Here is a 22,695-nt window from a genome sequence, read left to right on the forward strand (position 1 = left end):
TCACTCTAACATTAGCAAATGTGGGAGGAGAATCATGTGATGTTTCTGAATGGTTTATCGACGCAACAGCAGGAACAAAACATCTCAGGCCAGTTAACAATAACATGACACTTCTTATAATAGCTGGTCTTTTCTCTCAGTCGTCAAGGAGGTGTTGCCGGGGTGACTGTTGCTGGGATATGACTCAGCGTTCTGCACGCCCTCCAGTGATATGAACACGCCTCCTTCCTGTCTGTCCCCTACAGTCAATACTACAGGTTGACACGCCCCCTTCAATAAGTAACAACTGCTCACCATTACAACTAGGCCTTCTCTCTCTTATCTACATAAAGCTATCAGCTTCGCTTCAACATTTGCTATGACTATCCCCACTATAATACCACCTCCTCAACAACTCCTTGGCCTGTGTAATGCAGCAATGATGTACACAAGTTGTGAAAAACCTATCAGCTAAAACTGCTATAGAGGGGGTGCATACTAGACAATGTAGGGTACAAAGCAGGATCATAAGGAGGAGGGGGGGGGCTACATCAGCTTGAACTGTCTATCGAGCAAAGAGACCCCAAAAGAGACCCCAAAAGAGGCCTCAAAATAGACCCCAAAAGAGGCCCCAAAAGAGGCCGTCTGATCCGTCTGAAGTAACAGAGGAAGTGCTTTGTTTTAGGGCAAACTGGAAGATGTTGTGCTTGAGAAAACATACCACAGCTGTCTATAAGCAACAGGAAAGCAGTCTATCAATGAGCCCTTGCATCATCATCATCATCATCATCCCCATCTGAGTAAATATGGTGAGGGCAGCAAGGACATGATTGCAAAGCTGATTGCAAAATGTGATGATAACCTGGTAGTCGGTCAGCCACAGACAATGTAGCAACGATGACATAACAAAAAGGATAGTAAAGACAAGCTACAAAGCTCTTGGTGACTTTGAAAGGAGAAAAAACCTGATGCTCTTGAAGGAAAATGCCAAACAAAAGTATAAAGGCCATTACATATCTCCACCAAGCTATGAGGGTGTGGCTGAGAGGGAGGAGAAAACCTGATCATCTGGAAGATGCCAGACAGACAGGAGTGTCACAGATGGAACTCAGGGGTGAGGAAGGTTGTACGTAATCAGCCAACTGGTCTGGATGAGCTGGCTGGATGTAGCCTAGATGGACATAACCTAATCATGCAGCACTGATGAAATGAAAAGCAATCTTTTTCCCATAAAGGAGGAGAGGGTGGGGCGCTTAGTAGCGGGTTAAGCGTCGACCATGTAACCACAGGGTCCCCGGTTCGATTCCGGCCGGGGACATATCCTGCATGTCATCCCTCCTCTCTCTCTCACCCATCCTTCCTGTCTAAATCTCTACTATATCTGTCAATAAAAATGCAAAATATGAGTGGGACTGCCCCACTCAGGAAAAAAAAAATACTTAACACAAAAAAAAGGAGGAGAGGGTAGCTTTAACTGGAGCTGGCTGCAATGAGAGGTGTAGGAATGGTGAGATGAAATATCATGAAAAATATCAAAGAAAACAGGACGACAGTAGCTCTTAATTTAAGTGAGAAAGGGAGAATTTGTGAACTCTAAATGCAACCTCCAGTGAATACAATCGTAAAGAGAAGAAAGAGTTGAAGTTGAATCGTGTAGTAGGCCTACATAAAGTAGAACATTTAAAAGACATCAGTAATAATTACCCCCAAACTATTATTATCAATGTACATTCAGCCACAGAAATGCACACAGGCAGAGAATGACCCAAACTCACACAAGATGACAGAAAGTCACTTTGGAAAGTATTCACCAATGATTCAATACTTAACAGACCCATGCATGATTGTTGTGGTAGCTACGAGTCACAATCAAGTTAGGAATGCATGAGATGAAAGTGAAGAGAGAAACAAATAAATAAATATTAGTTCTACATTTTATTCAATAAACTCTCTCTCTCTCTCTCTCTCTCTCTCTCTCTCTCTCTCTCTCTCTCACACACACACACACACACACACACACACACACACACACACGTGTTGTACTGTACTTTACTGTTAGTAATAGATGTTGCTGCATCAGTAACAGTCAGACCTGTGGATTGCCTTGATACAGTGAATGTGACACACCACACATGTACACTATGACAAATGACAAGTTATTACCACCCCATAACAAAGATGAAGTGCATGCACTGCCTCAACTAATAGCTCTTCTTTGAGAATCACATTGCGATCATAAGCAAAGTGTATATATAGTTTGCATATAAGCATATGTGATCATAGTTGTTGGTCCCTTTGCAAAACCATCACTTGACTGCTGAGGATGGCCTGATTCGATTTGGATGCAACTCCATCCCTTTGCTTTGGCATCAATTTGGAAAAACATGTTCATCGATATGCTTTCTCAGATAAGCTCTAAAAGATGCATCACATCACATGCTCCATAGTTCACATCATGATATCTGCATTAACGAATCACCTACTAAGCATGGATTGATGCAAAATGATCAACCTGTGTGTTCCAAAAAAACAACGATACGAGTATGGAAGCATAGTAGACTTAATTCAAATGCTAATGCAATATGAGATTGCAATTGCATGTTCCACTTTTGCATGCATTCTTTCAGACAATATTCAAATTCAAATGCAATTCTAATGATTTGCATTTTCATTTTCATGTACGAGACAGAACTGGCCTGGGTGGTAACACATTAACCTTCTTCCAGCCTCATCAAAGTGCGATTCTGTGCATTCCACTCCCGTGTTGTGTCCCTTACCTTTTAGATGCCTGTACTATTCCACCTTGGACAGAACAGATCATCATTTTGATCCACAGCTTGAAAGCGTTTTGAGTTTTCACCTAAATATTATTTGACATTCTCCTCCTGATGTGTGTTTTTTTCTGTCCCATTCCTGTGTGTGTCAGTGACGTCACTTCCGGTCTCTTGATCTCCCACCCCTCTGAAGGAGCCGTCATCAAGCAGCGATACACAGGAGCAGCATGGGGAATAAGGAGCACTTTAATATTTCATTAGATAAATAAATCAATGACAATAAATCGTGACGTTAGAATTATAAGGTTCTAGGATCTCAATTTATGGTCCAAATTGAGTTTTTTTTTTTTAAATGCACCTTCTGTAATGCCAAAACAAATTCCTATATGTATCAAGCATAATGGCAATAAACGTTATCTGAATCTGAATCTGAATCTCTGAACTGCCCTAAACGGAGGTAGAACCTTAGAATTCTAAGCTCACGAAATCACTGATCATACAGAAAAAAATACAATTGGGGAACAGTGCCAGAGTAACATTTTTCCTTTAAACAGGTTCATAAGATGAATGTCGTTTTTGTATGGATTTTAATGTTCAAAACTGTGTAGGCTACCAGTCATTCATTTTTCCATTATTATTTTTCACTTCTGTATAGTACGAAGATACATAGAAGCACACATAAAGCACCTTAGCCATTATGGAAGAGGTAGAAAAATTAAGACTGATGGAAGATATAATTATTTATGGACCTGCCAATGAACAAAATTAAATTAAATCATAATAGATAACATCCGTGGAAAAAATATACAAATGATGTTGGTTGTCCTATCCACTTCACTGCTTTTCAGTGACAGTGTTTGCCAAATATGTTTGTGTTACAGTTGGGCCCCTCGGGTTTCATGGCTGGAGATTTTTTAGATTTTTTAGATTTTTCTAAACACTTGTCTGGTTTTAGACAAGACACAGGTTTTGCTTATTCCACTGGGTCACACAATAATTTGAAAACAGTGTTTACTGCTAAGGTATGGGTACATCACTGTCCAGAAACTAGTGACTAGTCTGACTGCCCTGTGACACAATAATAAAGCTGTACAGACTAATAGCACCACCTACTGGTTGTATGAAGAGTAGCAGTATTGACATTAGTAGCATGATAACTGCTGCTCATATCACTTGGTTGAAACCTAAGGAGGAAGTCAAACAAAAATTGTGTTTCTACGGAGCCCCCCTGGGGTCACATGGTAGAAAAACATTTTTTGATGTGTGAATCCGTTCCCTCGGTTTAGTAATTCGTTAGGGTTAGAGTTATGGTTAGGGTTAGGGTTAGAGTTATGGTTAGGGTTAGGGTTAGGGTTAGAGTTATGGTTAGGGTTAGGGTTAGGGTTAGGGTTAGGCCCTACGAGCCAGAACGATCGCAAGGATTCTAACCCTAACCCTAACGAATTACTAAACCGAGGGAATGAATTACAAAACAGAGGGAACGGATTCACACATCAAATATTTTTTTTCTACCATGTGACCCCAGGGGGTAGGTTTTGGATATGATTAGGTGAATTAGGAGATTTGGAATTAGCAGCAAAGACACAGCATGATGAAGACAATACTGGAGGTGTGCCCTCAACTGACTAGCTAACTACTCATGGGGAATCCTTCTTCTTTGCATCCAGACTGAAGTAGAACTCGGCCTCTCTGCGGTGCTGCTGGACAGGCATGTTCCTCCGTGTCTCCCTGAGTTTCTCCAGGTCTATCTCCACCAGGGCCATGCCTGGGTCCTCCCCCCCTCCACAGTCTGCCATCACCACTCCCCAGGGGTCCACGGCCAGCGCGTGGCCATATGAGGAGCGCTTCTCGTGGTGTTTGCCCACCTGTGCGGCGGCGAGGACGAAGCACTGAGTCTCAATGGCCCGGGCACGGAGCAACACCTGCAGTTAGAGAAGCAGGATATATTATCTTTAAGTCAGTGTTCTACAACCCTGGGCCTGGGGAACCACAGGGTGTGTCAGCTTGTGCTAAGCTAACACACCTGATCCAGCTAATCAAGGGCTGTACTGATCATTAACTGCATCAGGGCTGCATCATAATACTGGGCTGGAAAAAAGTCTGCACTGGACCGGGATTGAAAGACTCTGTGTTGTGTTATAGTTGTGTTATAACATGGTTGTAATAGTGGTGGTGGAAACAACTGGCAGAGGTTACGGTTCTAGACTAGTAGTATGTGACGTTAGAATTATAAGGTTCTATCTCCATTTTTGGTCAAAATTGAGTTTTTTTTACATAATCTGATCCATTAGGTGTTTATTAATGCCTGTGTGGTGTTATTTTTTAATTAGAAATTCATAAAATACAAAGGTTCCATCTCATAAAACATAATGGAATGTAAAAACTTTGACACTCAATATCTCTGAACTGCCCTAAATGGAGATAGAACCTTATCATTCTAAACGGAGATAGAACCTTATCATTCTAAACGGAGATAGAACCTTATCATTCTAAGCTCACGTAGTAGTAGAAGAACATGATATATCTGCCTCCAACCAATCATCTCTTACCTCCCAATGAGCAGCTCCAGTGGCCAATGTGAAGGCTGATGGGTAGGTCAGGATCTCCGCCCCCTGCCGCAGCATAGCCAATGACAGCTCGGGGAATCTCAGGTCGTAACAGATACCCAGGCCCACCTGCAACCCCATACAACGATAAGAAGAACACCAATAGTCTAGAATGTTGAGGTTGATGTATGAGTCATGATTCTAGAATATGATTACATTCTGGAGCACAAATATAGCCATACATATACATGCATATGTTACGGTACATGTGGGAATACGGTACATTTGAGAAAACTAGGGTTAGGGTTAGGTGCTAGGGTGCTACGGTTAGGGTTAGGGGTAGGGGTAGGGTTAGGGTTAGGATTAGGGTTAGACATGCCAGCATGTACCAGGTCGAAAACCCTAACCCTAGTTTTTTCCACATGTACCGTATTCCCACATGTACCGTAACACATTATACACTTAAATACATGTGTTTATTGTAACTGTATGATTCCAACAATAGAATGACCTTGCCAATGGGAGTTTGAACTGGGGGCATGAGATGGCCAGGTTTGGTGAAAGCGCTCTCTTTTAGGGACACGCCCCTTCCTGGTAGCTCCACATCAAACAAGTGGGACTTCCTGTACGTGGACACTATCTCACCTGTGGGAGGAGAAAGTATTAGCACTTATTGTGTGTGTGTGTGTGTGTGTGTGTGTGTGTGTGTGTGTGTGTGTTTCAGTATTCCGATGGGTGATATCCACACTGAGCAAATTGATACCTTTATCGTCAATGACGATATGGGTATTATAGATTCGTCTGTCTGTCTCCCATTCAGGCCCTCTCTCGTGAAATCCTCCCAGGGAGAGCCACACTGCCAGCTTCCTGAGAAAAAAGACAAAATTCACAAATTCAAAGAGCCAGGTGAGACAAAATGGCCTGAAGTCTGAAATGAAAATTCTACTACCCCCAAAATACTCTAGTAGTGAGTGCACATCATTTGACTTGAGTCCTATGAAGTTCTGGTCAAAAGTGATGCACTATATGGAGAATAGAAAATAATATGAATTCAGTCAGCCTGACTTGAGATGTTGAAGACGACAGCTCAGTCAGTGGGCTAGTAGGTAGTAGGTAGGTACCCACCTGGCCAGTTGGGTGTAGCGTGTGATTGTGTCTCCTGTCAGCTCCTCAGACAACATCAGTGTCTCCTCTAGGTTTGAGCCGATGTAATCAAAGCCTTCAGGTAGGAACACCATGCTGGCCCCGCCTTTCTTTGCCGCATCCACCAATCTTTCACAAGCAGAGAAGTTGGCCTGTTTGTCAGGGGTCGCTGTGATCTGACAGACTGCTGCCACTGGATGAGATGACGATGCCATCCTAGGAAAGGCGGGGGGGGGGGATTAGTTGCATACCTCACTCAGTTCAGCTTCAACAGTTGTGTGAAGTTGAACATTAATGTATCTAGATTCCCAGACAGACTAGACCTACACCACGAGAAATTGATAACTCAAAGGTAGTGGCTGCAGTGTTGCTAGACTTCAGTGCTGCTTTTGACGTCATTGATCATGAGCTGTTAATTAGAAAGCTCACGTGTTACAGGTTCACACCTCCTGCCATTACCCTAATTAAAAGCTATCTCTTTGCAAGAACACAGAGAGTGTACTATAATGGCAGCTTATCGAATAGTAGCAAATTAGCTTGTGGTGTGCCTCAAGGAAGTTGTCTTGGACCACTCCTCTTCTCTATTTTCACTAATGATTTGCCTTATGCTATAAAAAGTTATTGTATTGTGATGTATGCCGATGACTCTACAATTTATTATGCAGCAAATACGTATAACGAACTCAATCAAGTTCTTTCAAAAGAATTAGAAAGGGTGCATGAATGGATTACATTGAACAAGCTTGTTTTGAATATATCCAAAACTCAGAGTATTGTTTTTGGATCTAGGCACAAACTGGCTTCTATGCCTAAATTGAATCTATATATAGCCAAGGAACCCATCGAACAAGTGAAGCAAGTAAAGTTACTTGGTTTGGTCATTGATAACAACCTGTCATGGTCAGAGCATATAAACAGAATCATTCAGAAAATGGGTGTTGGCATTCACATCACAAGACAATGTGCACCATATGTACCATCTCATATCCTGGAACAAGTCTGTAGATCACTAGTTTTAACTCACCTGGATTACTGCTCAGTGGTGTGGGCCTCGGCCTCAAAAACAGAACTATCTAGATTACAAGTAGCTCAGAACAAGGCTGCTAGGCTCGTTCTGGGTTGCTCTTCTAGAACAAGCATTCATAAAATGCAGTCTAGCCTATCGAGGCTTAATGTGGAGAAAAGGCTAGCCTCAGGCACAGTGACATTTCTTAGCAATACACTGCGAACACACAAACCTGAGTTCCTGCAAGATCACATAGTATTTTGTAATACTGTTCATAGCCATAATACCAGGAAGGCCGGCAATGGTGACATTATGAAAGCCCACCCAAAAACAATTTTTTTGAAAAGAACAGTGCTTTATAGAGCTAGTACAATTTGGAATGGATTACCTCTCGATATCCGCCAAGAAAAAAGTAAAAGGTTATTCAAAAAGAGACTGAAGAGGCACCTATTAAGTGGCTGATGACAGGTAGCTGTTTTATTTCACTTTGTTTATTTTGGTTGATTCCTTTTTTCATAGAAGAGATGACTGCGTTAGGATCATGTCTTTATAGGTCTTTATATTTTAATGGATTAATAATATTTGCCCTTTTTGTAAATGTTTATTTATTTTAGTTTATTTTGTTGTATTTACTACTGTATCGGGGGGATAGTGTGTGGATGTCGCGGAGGGTCACGCATTGTCCCTTTAATGTATTATATCTTGTATTAATGTATTAGGTGTTTGTCTGTTGATTATATGTGGACCCCAGGAAGATTAGCAAACTGCTACGGCATAAGCTAATGGGGATCCTTTTAAATAAACAAATAAATAAACCCTTGAATGACCAAACTGACCATGTGAGTTTGCCAATACTGTGGTTTCATTTAAGACGTTTCAAATGACTTATTGGACTAAGTCGAATATGGAACATGCATTGCTAAATTCATAGTTGCTGTCAAAATACGATACTATAGCTATCAGTACTGTAATACAATAGCTGTCAAAAAGGTGACATCTCGTGAGCTTAGAATGATAAAGGTTCTATCTCCATTTAGGGTAGTTCAGAGATATTGATTATGTTTTGTGAGATGGAACCTTAGTATTTTATTAATTACTAACTAAAAAAAAAAAAAAAAAAAAAATTAACTCAATTTTGACCAAGAATGGAGATAGAACCTTATAATTCTAACGTCACGATCTGACACCTTCCCATGATTACGATTACCTGTGATGCACCCCCAAGCAGCAGCTTGCTCTCCAAGACGAATGACAGACCAAGAAATGTCTCACATGAGTTCTCAACATGGACATGCAACTGAGCGCGAGCATTTGCTATGCAGTGTCCAAACCAACGCTATGACCTCTCCCTCTCTCTCTCTCCCAATACCCAAACCACTGAGGCAAGACTTGTACTTTGAACTACTAGGAGAAATGTAACTCAGGAAATGTGCATGGCTATATAGACATCGACATCAATGCACTCTGTTACTGTTGAACTGTCAATACAATACATCAACAATGCAACTGCATTTTTTCCATGTGTACTGTTTTGCAATAAATAATTGATTACAAAAAAACAATGCAACTGCATGCGTTTTTGCGCTACATTTCACCATAATATGCTCTATCAATCCTAGTCACTACATGATGGATGTATTTTTATCTTGTAGATAGTAATAGTTATTTGTCTGTATTATCTTGTAGATAGTACTAGTTTTTTTTTCCCTTCCTGTCTGTCTTACATGTAACGATGAATTGAAAATCAAGGACCCCAATTGAAATAAGCCAGTGGCTTTCTTGGGTTTTTATCCTTTTAGTTGACCTTGTATGTAATATGTACTTTCATGTACCTACTTCTGCAAATCTTCTAATAAAGTTTTCAATCAAATCAATCAATCAAGTCACTTGTATGTTTCCAAGCCGACTGATCATGAGGGTCTTAACTTCTTTACATACAGGCGATCACATGAGACACCTCATGATATATTTGTGTGTATATGTCTATGTATTTTGAATTTTGAATTTTGTAACTGTTGTTGTACGGCGACCTTGAGTGCCATGAAAGGCGCCTTATAAAATAAAATAAATGTAATATTATTATTATTATTATTATAATTATTATAATCGAGTGGGGTCCTTCGTGTTGAACACGTGACTTGAAGTGTCACGTGTTCACTGCGTAGCAACACCCTTCCCAAGATGGCAGCGAGCAGCAGCACCACGGTGACCAAACCCAAACAGACGTCAGGGCCCTCGGCAGAGCAGGTAATCTTATCTTATCTCCACATGTCTCCAAGTCAACAGATTCATTTTCTTGGCTTATGAACCATGATTTGCTTATGATCCACACGTGCAAGCTTGCAGGAGCAGGGGGGGTATTCCATCAACATCGCTAAAAGAAAAATCCAGGTTTAGTCTGACAAGTCTCGCGAGAGTTCCTAAAAAAAAAATATCCAGGCATATTCTGACAAGTCTCGCGAGAGGTTATCAAAAATAAGCCAGGATTTTTCCTTTAGCGACGTTGATGGAATACCCCCCCCTGGTTCGCTAGTTAGCTCAACCAACGCCATGATCTGCTACTTCCTTGCCACAAAGGCAAAGCGTGTTACTTAATTAACTAGATCTCATGGATGGATTATGCATGCTGAGATCAAATGAATCAATCAATCTCTAACCTGCCCCATTCCAATAGATGTTTTTGACATGGGGGGGTAAATATTACCCAGCTGTTTTTGACATGGGGGGTAAATATTACCCAGCTGTTTTTGACATGGGGGGGTAAATATTACCCAGCTGTTTTTGACATGGGGGGGTAAATGTTACCCAGCTGTTTTTGACATGGGGGGGTAAATATTACCCAGCTACTGTCTGCTGTGTCATACAACGTTTCTCTCTGCCATCATCACACCCCTGCTAGGGAGGGAGCGTCTCAAATATGGCAGGGTTGGTTTTGCTTCTGGTGGGTAAGATGGCAAAGCTATTTCTGCTTGTCACTCTCCACCACAACTAGCCTGTGTAGGCTCATGTCAGGCTATATACCGTGTAATATTGTCAATTTGTAGAGTGGGTAATCTAATCACAAAGATCCAGTCAGTTCGTGTACTGTACATACCATCAGGGGACAGGGACAGTCAGATTGTATTGTTGTTAGTCCCGTTAAATATATGTTGTTCATTTGTACATGTATGACTTGGATGAAACCTGGATGACATTTGTCTGCTTCTATCTGCTATTGGTTCTGGAAAAAACACTACAGCATGCATTGATGTAAAGCTGCTTGATCTTTGTGTGTGTGTGTGTGTGTGTGTGTGTGTGTGTGGTTGACAGGTCGTGGCTTCATTCCAGAGGATGCGTCAGGAACAGCGCGGCATGGCCTCCAAAGCTGCGGAGTTTGAGATGGAGATCAACGAGCACAGGTACCACTGTGTTTCCATAGCTATGCTCCACCACAGTGCTCTTTACCATGCAGGCCGCACACCAAGGCAGTGCAAACAGACTGCAGAGGGGAAATTAGTTGACGTTTGTTGTTCTGTAAGGTCTTAGAAGACACATGTTTTCTCAACTGATTATTGTGAGTGTAAAGGCCAATGAACACGGCGTGTGATTTTGTCGCACGACAACATTAGATTCTCAATTCACACCACCGAAGTGCATTGGTGTGAATTGAGAATCGAATGTTGTCGCGCGACAATTCAAAACAATGGAATCGAATTTGGCGGTGCAACAAAATGGCACGCTGTGTCACAGCATTGGCCTTAACTGATTCTTATTTTCTTCATGCAATCTTCCTCAGCTTAGTGATTGACACTCTGAAAGAAGTCGACCCTGCCAGGAAGTGCTTTCGTCTTGTGGGGGGCGTGCTTGTGGAGAGAACAGTGAAGGAGGTTCTACCAGCGTTGGAAAACAACAAAGAACAGGTAAGATGCTATTTATATGATAGATATGATATGATCACTTTAAAAAAAAAAAAAAAAAGAGGTCAAGAGAGGACGCTGGCGTTGCTTGTTCGCCGCTTCTCCGCCCGAAATGTAGGTGTAATTGCAGTATCCAGAGTAGAATGTCCTACAAAGACACTTAGATTTAGATTTAGTCATCTAAAAATGTATTGGACCCCTATACTTTCTTTTATCTATTTTTTTGTTTCTTTTTATTATTACTACTCAATCTTTTCAGTCTGTAAAGTGTCTGTGAGTGTCTAGAAAAGCGCTATATACAGTATATCTCAAAAGTGAGTACACCCTTTAGATTTTTGCAAATATTCTGTTATATCCTTTCAGGGGATAACATTATCCTACTGAAACTTTAATATAACTTAAAGTAGTCAGTGTGCTGCTTGAATAACAGTATAGATGTATTGTCCTTTGAAAATTACTCAGTACACAGCTGTTAATGTCTAAACAGCTGGCAACAAAAGTGAGTACACCCCATAGTGAACATGTCTAAATTGTGCCCAAATATTTTGTGTGACCACCATTGTTATCTAGCACTGCTTTAACCCTCCTGGGCATGGAATTCACCAGAGCTGCACAGGGGGCCGTTCCACTAAAGGTGGCTTAGTATATCGGCGATTGAAATAAATCAGGCGATCAGGCAGTCTAATGTATTATTATTATTATATCAACTATCAATATGCCGTTCCGCTGATCAGTGTGCATCACGCAGGCATCATGATTAGATTATTGAGAAATGTTATCGTTTTTTAAGCCCAGACCTTCGGTGCCTTAATCAAGAATAACATCCTTCACTCTCCCCCTCTATCTTCCTCAAAGATCTCAAAGATTGTAGAGACCCTCAACACACAAATGCAGACGAAAGGTCGGGAGCTCACAGAGTACCGGGAACGCTACAACATCCGATTGGTGGGAGAAGAGGAGGGACAGGGGGGCAAATCGGCGTCGGCCTCCAGTGAAGGGGGCGGGTCTAAAGGTGGTGCTGGAGTTCTCGTTTCATAGTCATAATGAGTAGAGGCGTTAGTTGATTGGAAATTGTGCAGAATGCCATAGAGCAACTCGGATCCTGGCAGGCATTTCAAGGGCAGGTTTTACATGTGTCTTGCATGAAAGAGCAATTATAGCTTATGTCCTTAACACTAGAACAGCCGTGCCTTTTTTTTTTTTTCCTCAAATGACCCCCTCTTTACAATGCTACGCTGCTATTTACACACAACCACCACTAGTTGGCCGTGTGTAAATTAGCCTGCCTCCTACACAGAAAAACGGCAAAATATCTTCATACTAGCTTATCCTGATGATTATGAAAATGTAAGGATACTGGGTGGATAGAACGCACATATCTAGGAGAAGTCATGAAAGGAGGGTCCGGCAATTTGATCAAGATCAATACAAATGACCCCTCATGGCTGTTCTAGTGTTAAAGACAGTTTTTTCAGAACATGAATTATGTTTGTTTACCCATAGTTGTTTAACAGATAACTTTGTTGCATCGTAAGAGGTTTGGTTCTCTTTTGACTTTTTACAGGACAAAGTCTTATCACAACATTTTCATTTTCATTTGATTCTGTATCCTGAAAAAAAATGTGTATCTGTTTTAGATGGATAATAAAGTATTTGATGGAGTGAAATGCTTAAGTGCCCCCTAGGATCTGAAGCACACTGCCTGCCCTTCATTAACTCACCATGTAGTTGTGTGAAAAAGCTTTGTTTCTTTTTGTTAATGTTTATGAATTAAAAACAATGCAAAATCGCATCCTTTGTCTAACTCCCTTTTTTAGCTACAATATCTCCTTACAACATCACACACAGCATTAGACATTTAAGATTTAATGAGGCAATCTGTTTCAAACCACAACAAAGTGGTCACCCTGCCAACTGTTTTGGTAAACAATTGAGGGATGGGTCAGGGAAATGTAACGACTTAAATCAACTTAAATCAGTGTATATTTATCATAGAAACAGGATGTGCAGAATGCTTGAAACGAGCACCCTCTCAAAAGTAGTGGAAATAAAAGAATAATAAACACAATAAGGCAGTAAAATACTAAATACAATCAATAATAACTCATGTGATGTGGTAATAATAATAATTTTGCCATTTAGCAGACGCTTTTATCCAAAGCGACTTACAATTACGAATTACAAGGACATTCCCCCTGGAGTAACTGAGGGCTAAGTGCCTTACCCAAGGGCACACTAGTAGTGGTGTGGTTTCAGGCGGGATTTGAACTCACAACCTTCCGATCCCAAGTCCAACTCACTATCCACTAGACCACCACTACCCCATGTGGTGAGGCGATTGCAAATTGTCTAGTGCAGGTGTCTGGTTGTCTAGTGCAGGTGTACCCAGATCTGCCTGAGCCTGTGTGCTTGGAGCAGGGATCCAGGGCTCCGTTATGTCAAAGACCTCAATGAGTTCCTAGGAGACAGAAAACAACAAAGCATGAGATGACATCAAACAACCTTTTTACAATCAGCTGGTTGTCAAATGTGTGAACATAAATTATATTAACTTATTTTTTAGCTAAAAAAAGATATCCTTTAAGATATGAACACAAATAAGATGTTTGGTGTGTGAGATAGCTGAGCTTAGTGAGTAAGATACAAAGGGTCTGATGAGTATAGAGCTAGAGTGATGGGTATAGAGCTAGAGTGATGAGTACAGAGCTAGAGTGATGGGTATAGAGCTAGAGTGGTGAGTATAGAGCTAGAGTGATGGGTACAGAGCTAGAGTGATGGGTACAGAGCTAGAGTGATGGGTATCTGTTAGAGTTAGGGTCAAGAGAGGGAGTGTGTGTGTTTGAGACAGAGAGAGAGAGAGAGAGAGCAGGAAAGAAGAAGGGTGGGGGTTAGAGACAGAGAAAGAGGATGCAGAAAGAGAAAAGACAGAGAGAGGATTTATGAGAGAGAGAGAGAGAGAGAGAGAGGAGGAGTAGAGAGAATGTTTATGGAGTGAGAGATTTGAAAGGGAGGTGGAGGGGACTCAAGAGCAGAGAGTAGAAGGAACCAGAGAGCCAGAATAGGGTAAGAGAATGTAGTATAGAATAGAAAAGACAAGACAAGACAGACAGACAGACAGAGACAGAGAGAAACAGACAGACAGAGAGAGAGAGAGAAACAGACAGACAGAGAGGGAGACAGACAGACAGACAGAGAGGGAGAAACAGACAGAGAGGGAGAAACAGACAGACAGAGAGACAGAGACAGAGAGGGAGAGACAGACAGACACAGACAGAGACAGACAGAGAGAGAGAGGGAGAGAGAGAGACAGACAGAGAGAGAGAGAAAGAGAGAGAGACTCAGAGAGAGAGAGGGAGTTAGGGAGAGAAAGACACACTGAGAGCAGAACAGGCACACTCCAACTCAGAGACACACACACACACACACACACACACACAGCCACACACACACCACACACACACACACACACACACACACACACAGACCATTAGTCTGAGCAGAACAGACCTGAATTCCTGCCGGGACATCAATCTAGAGACGAGGCTTTCCCCTTCACTCCTCCACACACACACACATACACACACACACACACACACACACACACACAGTGAGACACACACACACATAGTGAGACACACACACACACACACACACATACTTCTCTGTTATAGACCTTAGCAATGGGTTCTTCTCCATCCCGGTGGATAAAGATTCACAGGGGTGGTTCGCATTTACATACGAACACAAAAAAAAATACACATACACACGAATTTGGACGAATGACAAAGTTTATAGAATAAATGGGAAAATTGTATTACCACAAAGCCTCTACAAAACAGCGGCTCATTTGATACATGGGTTTGCCACGTATCAACAGCAGGGATGATTGACAGTATTAATGCACATTTTCACACATATAATTACACACAATTTTCAAAAAACTTTTGTAGATCGTGTATGACCTGCTGCAAACAGCACATTTCGTGAACGAATCGATCAAACACGTGTCCAAACACCTGGACATTGAACTAAAGAATCACTGTTCCTATCACCCTCAAAGTGCAGGATTGATAGAGAGAACGAACGGCACAATCAAACTAAGACTTTGAGAAAGCAATGGAAGAAACGGGGCGAAGGTGGGAAGAGTGTGTTCCTCTAGTGGAAACACACATGAGAATAACACCGACACCTATGGGTTTAGACTACCCATAGTAGACGACATTAGGGAAGTAGATTTGGCAGAAACGGAAAACACACTGGCCACGTGGACGGCCCAGCTATTTAGGAAACAGGAAATAGCCAGAACAAATAATCTGCCAGACCTCTCTGTTTCCCTACAGGATTCCAGACTACAACCTGGTGACCAGATCCGACTGAGCCTGTGTGCTCGGAGCAGGGATCCAGGGCTCCGTTATGTCAAAGACATCAATGAGTTCCTAGGAGACAGAAAACAACAAAGCATGAGCTGACATCAAACAACCTTTTTACAATCAGCTGGTTGTCAAATGTGTGAACATAAATTATATTAACTTGTTGAAAAAGAGCTAAAAAAAAGATATCCTTTAAGATATGAACAAAAATAAGATGTTTGGTGTGTGAGATAGATGAGCTTAGTGAGTAAGATACAAAGGGTCTGATGAGTATAGAGCTAGAGTGATGGGTATAGAGCTAGAGTGATGGGTACAGCGCTAGAGTGATGGGTATAGAGCTAGAGTGATGTGTATAGAGCTAGAGTGATGGGTATAGAGCTAGAGTGATGGGTATAGAGCTAGAGTGATGGGTATAGAGCTAGAGTGATGGGTACAGCGCTAGAGTGATGGGTATAGAGCTAGAGTGATGGGTATAGAGCTAGAGTGATGGGTACAGAGCTAGAGTGATGGGTACAGAGCTAGAGTGATGGGTACAGAGCTAGAGTGATGGGTATAGAGCTAGAGTGATGGGTATAGAGCTAGAGTGATGGGTATTCGGTTGTTAAGTCGTGACGTGTTTCCGGGTCCAAAGTTGGCTGAGGCGCTGTCTTCGAAATGCCTCAGTAATAATAATAATTCATTATATTTATATAGCCCTTTTCCGAGGCTCAAAGACGATGACAAATATGGGGAAAATGGGAAAGTGCTGCGTCCCTTGTTGTATGAATAGATCCCAGTCTAAAAAACGATTGAACTGTCATTCTACCGCTGTAGTACACTGGTACTCTGGTGGAGGGAATTTCTGGTTTGGACCCGGAAATTGCTAAACGTCACGTTTGACGTCAGACTTAACAACCGAATAGAGCTAGAGTGATGGGTATAGAGCTAGAGTGATGAGTATAGAGCTAGAGTGATGAGTATAGAGCTAGAGTGATGGGTATAGAGCTAGAGTGATGGGTATAGAGCTAGAGTGATGAGTATAGAGCTAGAGTGATGGGTATAGAGCTAGAGTGATGGGTATAGAGCTAGAGTGATGGGTATAGAGCTAGAGTGATGGGTATAGAGCTAGAGTGATGGGTATAGAGCTAGAGTGATGAGTATAGAGCTAGAGTGATGAGTATAGAGCTAGAGTGATGGTATAGAGCTAGAGTGATGAGTATAGAGCTAGAGTGATGGGTATAGAGCTAGAGTGAGGGGTATAGAACTAGAGTGATGAGTATAGAGCTAGAGTGATGGTATAGAGCTAGAGTGATGGGTACAGAGTGATGGGTATAGAGCTAGAGTGATGGGTATAGAGCTAGAGTGATGGGTATAGAGCTAGAGCATCCCTCACCCTCCAGCTCTTAGGGCTGATGGAGATGACACACTGCTGTGTGGACCACCCTCCAGCCTCCACCTCCCCTTCAGCCTCCACCTCCACCACAGGAGCTGAGTCACATGAAGCACATGAAGCACTCACATTAATAATGACCCTGTTATTCCTGCAGGACAACCTGAGAGGATTTTATTTATTTATTTTTCCAGATTTTATCCCTTTTTCACCCAATTTGGTATCCAATTGAACCCAACCTAGCATCCAATTATCCCCTGCCTATTGCGTAGGATCCGCCGCACGACCCCGTGGCCGGCAGCCCCAGAGGAGATCGCCAGGCAGACTAGCTGACTGGCTCCTCGAACCCAGCACCGTTATTCCGGCACCCCGCTGTTGCGCGACGGATCCTTGTCCGGAAATAGTCCTATACCGCCCTCTGGAGCGGCCGCTCAATATGCCGCTCCCTGTGTGCCTCGGCCATATCCGGATCTGGCGAGACCGGGATTCGATCCCAGTCCCCGGTGGGCAGCTTGCACTAGTGGCTAGTGCTTAGACCGCTACGCCACCGCGGGGCCAACCTGAGATGATTCTTGCAGAATAATGGGAAGGAAGTTAGAGAGGGATTATTCTTGCGAAACAAGGACAGGGTATATACAGGAATCTTGAGGTTAATTTCAATACCTTTCTAAGGCTATCTGGAATATTTTTCCAGACCGTACTAATTATTTAGTTATCTTTTGCTATAGTGGATAGGTATATTATTTTTGATATTGATAGATAATGTATTGCATAATAATATGATATTGTAAGGAAGGGGCAGGACCAGATAAGCTTTGCTTCTTTCTGTCCCTTCTCGAACAAAACCATTGTTGACTTACTTCCATGTCTAGGAAGATATATTTTATTTTAATTTATATCTTATTTTATTTGTATTTTATTTATTTATTTATACATTTATTTTTGTTATTTTTTGTTATTACAAATGTGTGTGTTTTTATGGTTGAAATGTTCGAGATGAATAAAGATCAAATCAAATCAAATCAAGACCTCACCGCCACTTCGAGCTGTAACCGTTTACATCAGTGACACCTTTAACTTAACAGTTTTAGTTTGCAATAGACTACTAGACCACTATCATACAACAGAATTCCCGGTTCATCTTTGTTTTTTAATTAAACTAATAAATTCACAAACTTTTACTAAATGTTTTTAGGACTCAAACTCTTTGGACAGAGTCTAATTCAGAAAAATACCTACAACATTCAAGACCTCATAAAATCGTGATAAGACTTTTTAATACTTATTAAGGGTCTTGATTTTCCCAAAATTGATTTATCAACTTTTAATACTTTTCAAGACACCGCGGATACCCTGAAGGATAAAAACAACATCAAGGACAGGACTCATGAACATGAAACCTCACAATCAGATATTACTCCTACCAGGGCGGCTAATACAACCACAACACCTGCACACATATTTATGACTCATACACATGCATACGGAACGAGTGATGGGAAATGTAGTTTTTTCTTACCGATACAAGGCAACTTGTCGTCATCCAGGTACATCCTTGCCAAACCGTCCTCAGGAACACAAAATATAGGAATAAAATTCTTCCATTGGCTATGTAATAGTAAATGTAGGAATCTTAAAGTTGTATCTCCTTATATATGTATGTTACGGTACATGTGGGGAAAACTAGGGTTAGGGTTAGGTGCTACGTCGACTTGGTACATGCTGGCATGTCTAACCCTAACCCTAATCCTAACCCTAACCTTACCCCTAACCCTAACCGTAGCACCTAACCCTAACCCTAGTTTTCCCACATGTACCGATTTCCCACATGTACCGTAACATATATACAGTACTATCTGCATCTCATCAATGAGTAGCAGTGCTGCAGTGGTGGTTGCCCCCCCCATCTATTGATAACTATACCTATCAAACATAAGCCACTCACCTTGATCAGAAAAGACGTATGGAAAATGTTCTCCACTGTCCGCGGGAACGAGTTGGGATCAATGACAAACTCATAATATGAGATGGGTGTGACTGTGAAGAGAAGACACAACGGCTATCGATCTGAAATACAATTATTAACTTAAATGTAAACATCAAGTTGATATATGTAATACAATATAATACATATCAAAACAACAGTCAAAACTCACGGTCATCAACAAAGTAGCTTCGCAAGAATCCCAGAATCCTCTCTACCTCCTTCTCAGTTGCCTCCTGGTGGGATTCTTCGTTTTTCTCCAACTGCAAGATAAAGTAAAGCAAACTACAGTTAAAAAACATGACCTATTTCCCCATCTTGGACTCAGATGGGTGACTGACCGCACTTAAGATGACAAGCAAGTGTAAACATGTTGTCCTCCACAAATTATGTAGCGCCACACCACCTTGTGTGAATTGGTAACAATTATTCAAACGTACGACTAAAAAGTTACCAGAACGTGTTGTGCTCATTTGCTTTTTTACAGAGTTGTGTTTATTTGAAAGCAGTCCATAGATTTGAGGTAGACGGAAAAGTTACCGTTGCTGGCCAAAAGATGGAGTCTGATATGTGATATATAACTAGTAGCACTAGTTATAGTGGTGCTATAAACAGATAGCACTAATGGTGGTCTAACAATGATACTCCACACTGTCTGGAATTGTACCTAGCTGCCTGAAGCTAAAAGTTATTTCAACAGCAGTGGAGTTTAGCAGACAGGAAGATGTTTAGCTCACGCATCATGTGACTTGGATGAGACGTAAAAAAAATCATCCAAGAAAATCATCCAAGACGATAACAATTAGTTATTATTAGTCAACTTGATCAATTTCTTCCATGCACATAACGAGATGGAGTGGTGTGTGTGTACCCAAGTGCTGCAATAACGCAGGCGTCAAGGTTCACAATAATCTAAAACGTAGGTTTACTTTACTAGGAAACTCAGGTAATACAGATTACATACGACAGTGAAGGCTCAGGACTGTCTGAACATAGGGTGACAATTGAGTCAGGTTTGATATGCTGGTCGGATAACAAGACACATGTTGGTCAGTAGACACCTTTGTCTCGATCCTCACAAAGAGCTGAAGGAGAAGGAGACACTCACATGTAGTGGAAGGTCGGGGCTGTCTTGAAGCAGCACTCTGCTCTCTTTCTGCCAGGCGTCAGAGGGTAGGTAGCCGCCGGTTGCGCCATCCTTCTCTTCCTCCTCCTCCTCCTCCTCCTCCTCCTCCTCCTCCTCCTCCTCCTCCTCCAATCGATTCAGCCCCATGAAGGAGAGCTGGGTAATCCATCCAAAACACAACATAAGTGTTTCAGCAATCAGACTTATACAAAGTCCTGAACAAGCAAATTTGACAAGACTTGTGACTAACTATATCAATAGACATCCTGCCATCTGGCTAGCTAAATGCAGATAAAATGATGATGGTCCCTGACAAAGATACTTTGCTTCTGGGAGATTACTAGAGATTTTCTATCAGAGTAAAACTACTATCCTCATCCTCCTCCACCACCTCCTGACTCACAAGGTTCTCAGTAAAGGCAGCCGGGTCAAAAGTAGATCCCCCAGCATCCAGTTGGCTGGCCTTCTCTTTGCCAAGGTCTGCTGCCAGAATGAGGAGCTGGGAATCCAGCACTGCCTCCTGGGCCTGACGAACTGTAAACACAAATAACCAGGTGAAGTCGTTTCTTTGAACAGTAAAGATTATGCACGTTATTTAGAAACTATAACCACAGCCCTGAGGATATAGATCGTCTGCTAGCCAATTTCTCAGATCGTTACAAATGTTTGACAATAAAAACAGGCTTGAACAAAGCCACTTACACCGCCCTTGACGATGGCATTTCATAATTCAAGTGCAACTCCAAAATAGATCTATCATGTACCGAACAGATGGGCTCACTAACATTGTTTACTTCTGCATTCTGGTTTCTGCCTTTTCCATGGCGTAAAATAGTTCTTACTGGACCATCGACAAAGTAAGAAAATGAACTTCACAATTTTGGACTCCGGCCCATGCCTTACGCAGAAAGGGTGAGAGAGAATATTTATCATAGCATACCTTCTTTATAAATTATGTTGGTCTCCTCCAAAACCTCAGTGAGTTTGTTGTTGTCAGTCTCAGTGAGTTTCAAAATGTCCTCTCGGTTTTCTGTGAACAGATATAATCAATGGTCAAGCCAACTCAGTAACCCTGAAAGGTGTCAAAATAGTTACACAAAGTGGGGAAATATGGCAGTCCTAAACAAGACTATCATGCTTTATACAACAGTTAGTTCCGACCAAGTAATTTGATTGGACAAGAGGCATTCCATGAGTGCTGATATACAGTATAACAGCACTGGGACCTTTAACTATGTATCACTCCACCGCACAGATGTTCTACTACATGACCGTTAATTAGACTACATGTTTGTGTTCAGGTTACTAGGCAACCGTCCATTTGAAGTTCAGTTGCGGAACTATTTTTTGTTTATTTTTATGATTAAATAAACAAACGAATCATAATCTGTTGTCGCTTATTACTGTTAACTAATAAATCGCGCTGTAGAACTGTTGTATAAAAGCAATATCACACTCGAGGTCTGCGGCCTCGTACCTACGACCGAATCACAGCCGTGCTGATATTCAGTATAACAGCACTCCCTCTCGTGTGATATTGCTTAAGTGTCCTCCACTCACGTTGCGTTGTGCTGATGAGGACTCGGTACTTGGTCCGGATCTCTCTCCTTCGAGCCAGGTCCTCATCATCATCCTCCATGTCGACGGGACTGCAGCCTGCCTCATCGCCATCACCACCTGTGTCTCCGGCTCCGCCCTTCTCCGCTCTCCAATTCTGTCTGGCCGTGGACTCTTCTAACCTCTTTTCCTCTTCCAAACTGAGACGTGATGGGGGGGGGGGAACGTTTGGATTAGTAAAGAAGTGTAGCTAACCCTTCTGTGGTGGATGTTGGATTAAGAATGCCACGGTGATTCACTTAGACAGATATATATATATTGTAAATCGATTTGCATGAAGGCTTCGGTTAAATGTTAAAAAAAAACATTAAATTAAATCAAGTATCGAACAGGCAACCTTCAGACCTCTAGCTGGCTGCCTTAACCCCTGCGCCAAACACACCACTGTGATGATGGCAATGCAAGTTGATAGACATACCTTTTTGTTTTTGTTTACACTTCTCTATTTATCTATCTATCGATCTATCGCACTTTCAAAATATCAAGTTATCTATCACACAATCAAACTAGAGAGAAAAAAATATTGGAGAAATTGTGGAAGCAAGGCAAGCAATATTGGGTAGGATTGGATTGGTAGAGCCTGTAGTAATCAGCCTGAATCGAATGTTGTCGTGCAACGTCGCATCATTGGCCTTAAGCACGCAACATTTAGGTAGTTAGTTACATCTCAACATTTAGGTAGTTAGTTACATCTCAACATTTAGGTAGTTACATCTCAACATTTAGGTAGTTACATCTCAACATGTAGGTAGTTACATCTCAACATGTAGGTAGTTAGTTACATCTCAACATTTAGGTAGTTACATCTCAACATGTAGGTAGTTACATCTCAACATGCAGGTAGTTAGTTACATCTCAACATTTAGGTAGTTAGTTACATCTCAA

The 22,695-nt window shown here is 41.7% G+C and overlaps 3 protein-coding genes and 1 pseudogene across 4 annotated transcripts in view; 1 reads left to right on the forward strand and 3 right to left on the reverse strand.

The window, feature by feature from the left end:
• The window catches only part of clcn3 (chloride channel 3), a 46,300-nt gene extending 43,468 nt beyond the window's left edge, over positions 1-2,832 (reverse strand). Inside the window, exon 1 of the mRNA XM_080547531.1 lies at positions 2,757-2,832. The gene's annotated coding sequence lies outside the window, so the exon portion shown is untranslated. The remainder of the gene's footprint in view (positions 1-2,756) is intronic.
• A 491-nt stretch (positions 2,833-3,323) lies between these two features.
• Positions 3,324-8,791, reverse strand: nit1 (nitrilase 1). Its single transcript, XM_080547534.1, has 6 exons — positions 8,656-8,791; positions 6,425-6,658; positions 6,063-6,166; positions 5,811-5,944; positions 5,303-5,428; positions 3,324-4,675 (listed from the first exon to the last, which is right to left on the reverse strand). Exons 1-6 carry the CDS (start codon positions 8,757-8,759, stop codon positions 4,391-4,393), a joined length of 987 nt encoding a protein of 328 aa, XP_080403660.1. The 5' UTR covers positions 8,760-8,791; the 3' UTR covers positions 3,324-4,390.
• Positions 8,792-9,617: 826 nt separating this feature from the next.
• On the forward strand, positions 9,618-13,136 carry pfdn2 (prefoldin subunit 2). The gene is made up of 4 exons (XM_080547536.1): positions 9,618-9,695; positions 10,758-10,846; positions 11,224-11,347; positions 12,200-13,136. Exons 1-4 carry the CDS (start codon positions 9,630-9,632, stop codon positions 12,380-12,382), a joined length of 462 nt encoding a protein of 153 aa, XP_080403662.1. The 5' UTR covers positions 9,618-9,629; the 3' UTR covers positions 12,383-13,136.
• A 525-nt stretch (positions 13,137-13,661) lies between these two features.
• Positions 13,662-21,832, reverse strand: LOC308172800 (non-structural maintenance of chromosomes element 4 homolog A-like; annotated as a pseudogene). The gene is made up of 9 exons: positions 21,754-21,832; positions 20,597-20,727; positions 20,176-20,349; positions 19,939-19,945; positions 19,240-19,330; positions 19,029-19,120; positions 18,603-18,651; positions 17,087-17,181; positions 13,662-13,802 (listed from the first exon to the last, which is right to left on the reverse strand). The product of its transcript is annotated as a non-structural maintenance of chromosomes element 4 homolog A-like (transcript).
• Positions 21,833-22,695: the final 863 nt, after the last annotated feature.

Source organism: Nansenia antarctica (genome assembly GCF_963989245.1).
Source record: "Nansenia antarctica genome assembly, chromosome: 17".
NCBI classification, from domain to species: domain Eukaryota; kingdom Metazoa; phylum Chordata; class Actinopteri; order Argentiniformes; family Microstomatidae; genus Nansenia; species Nansenia antarctica.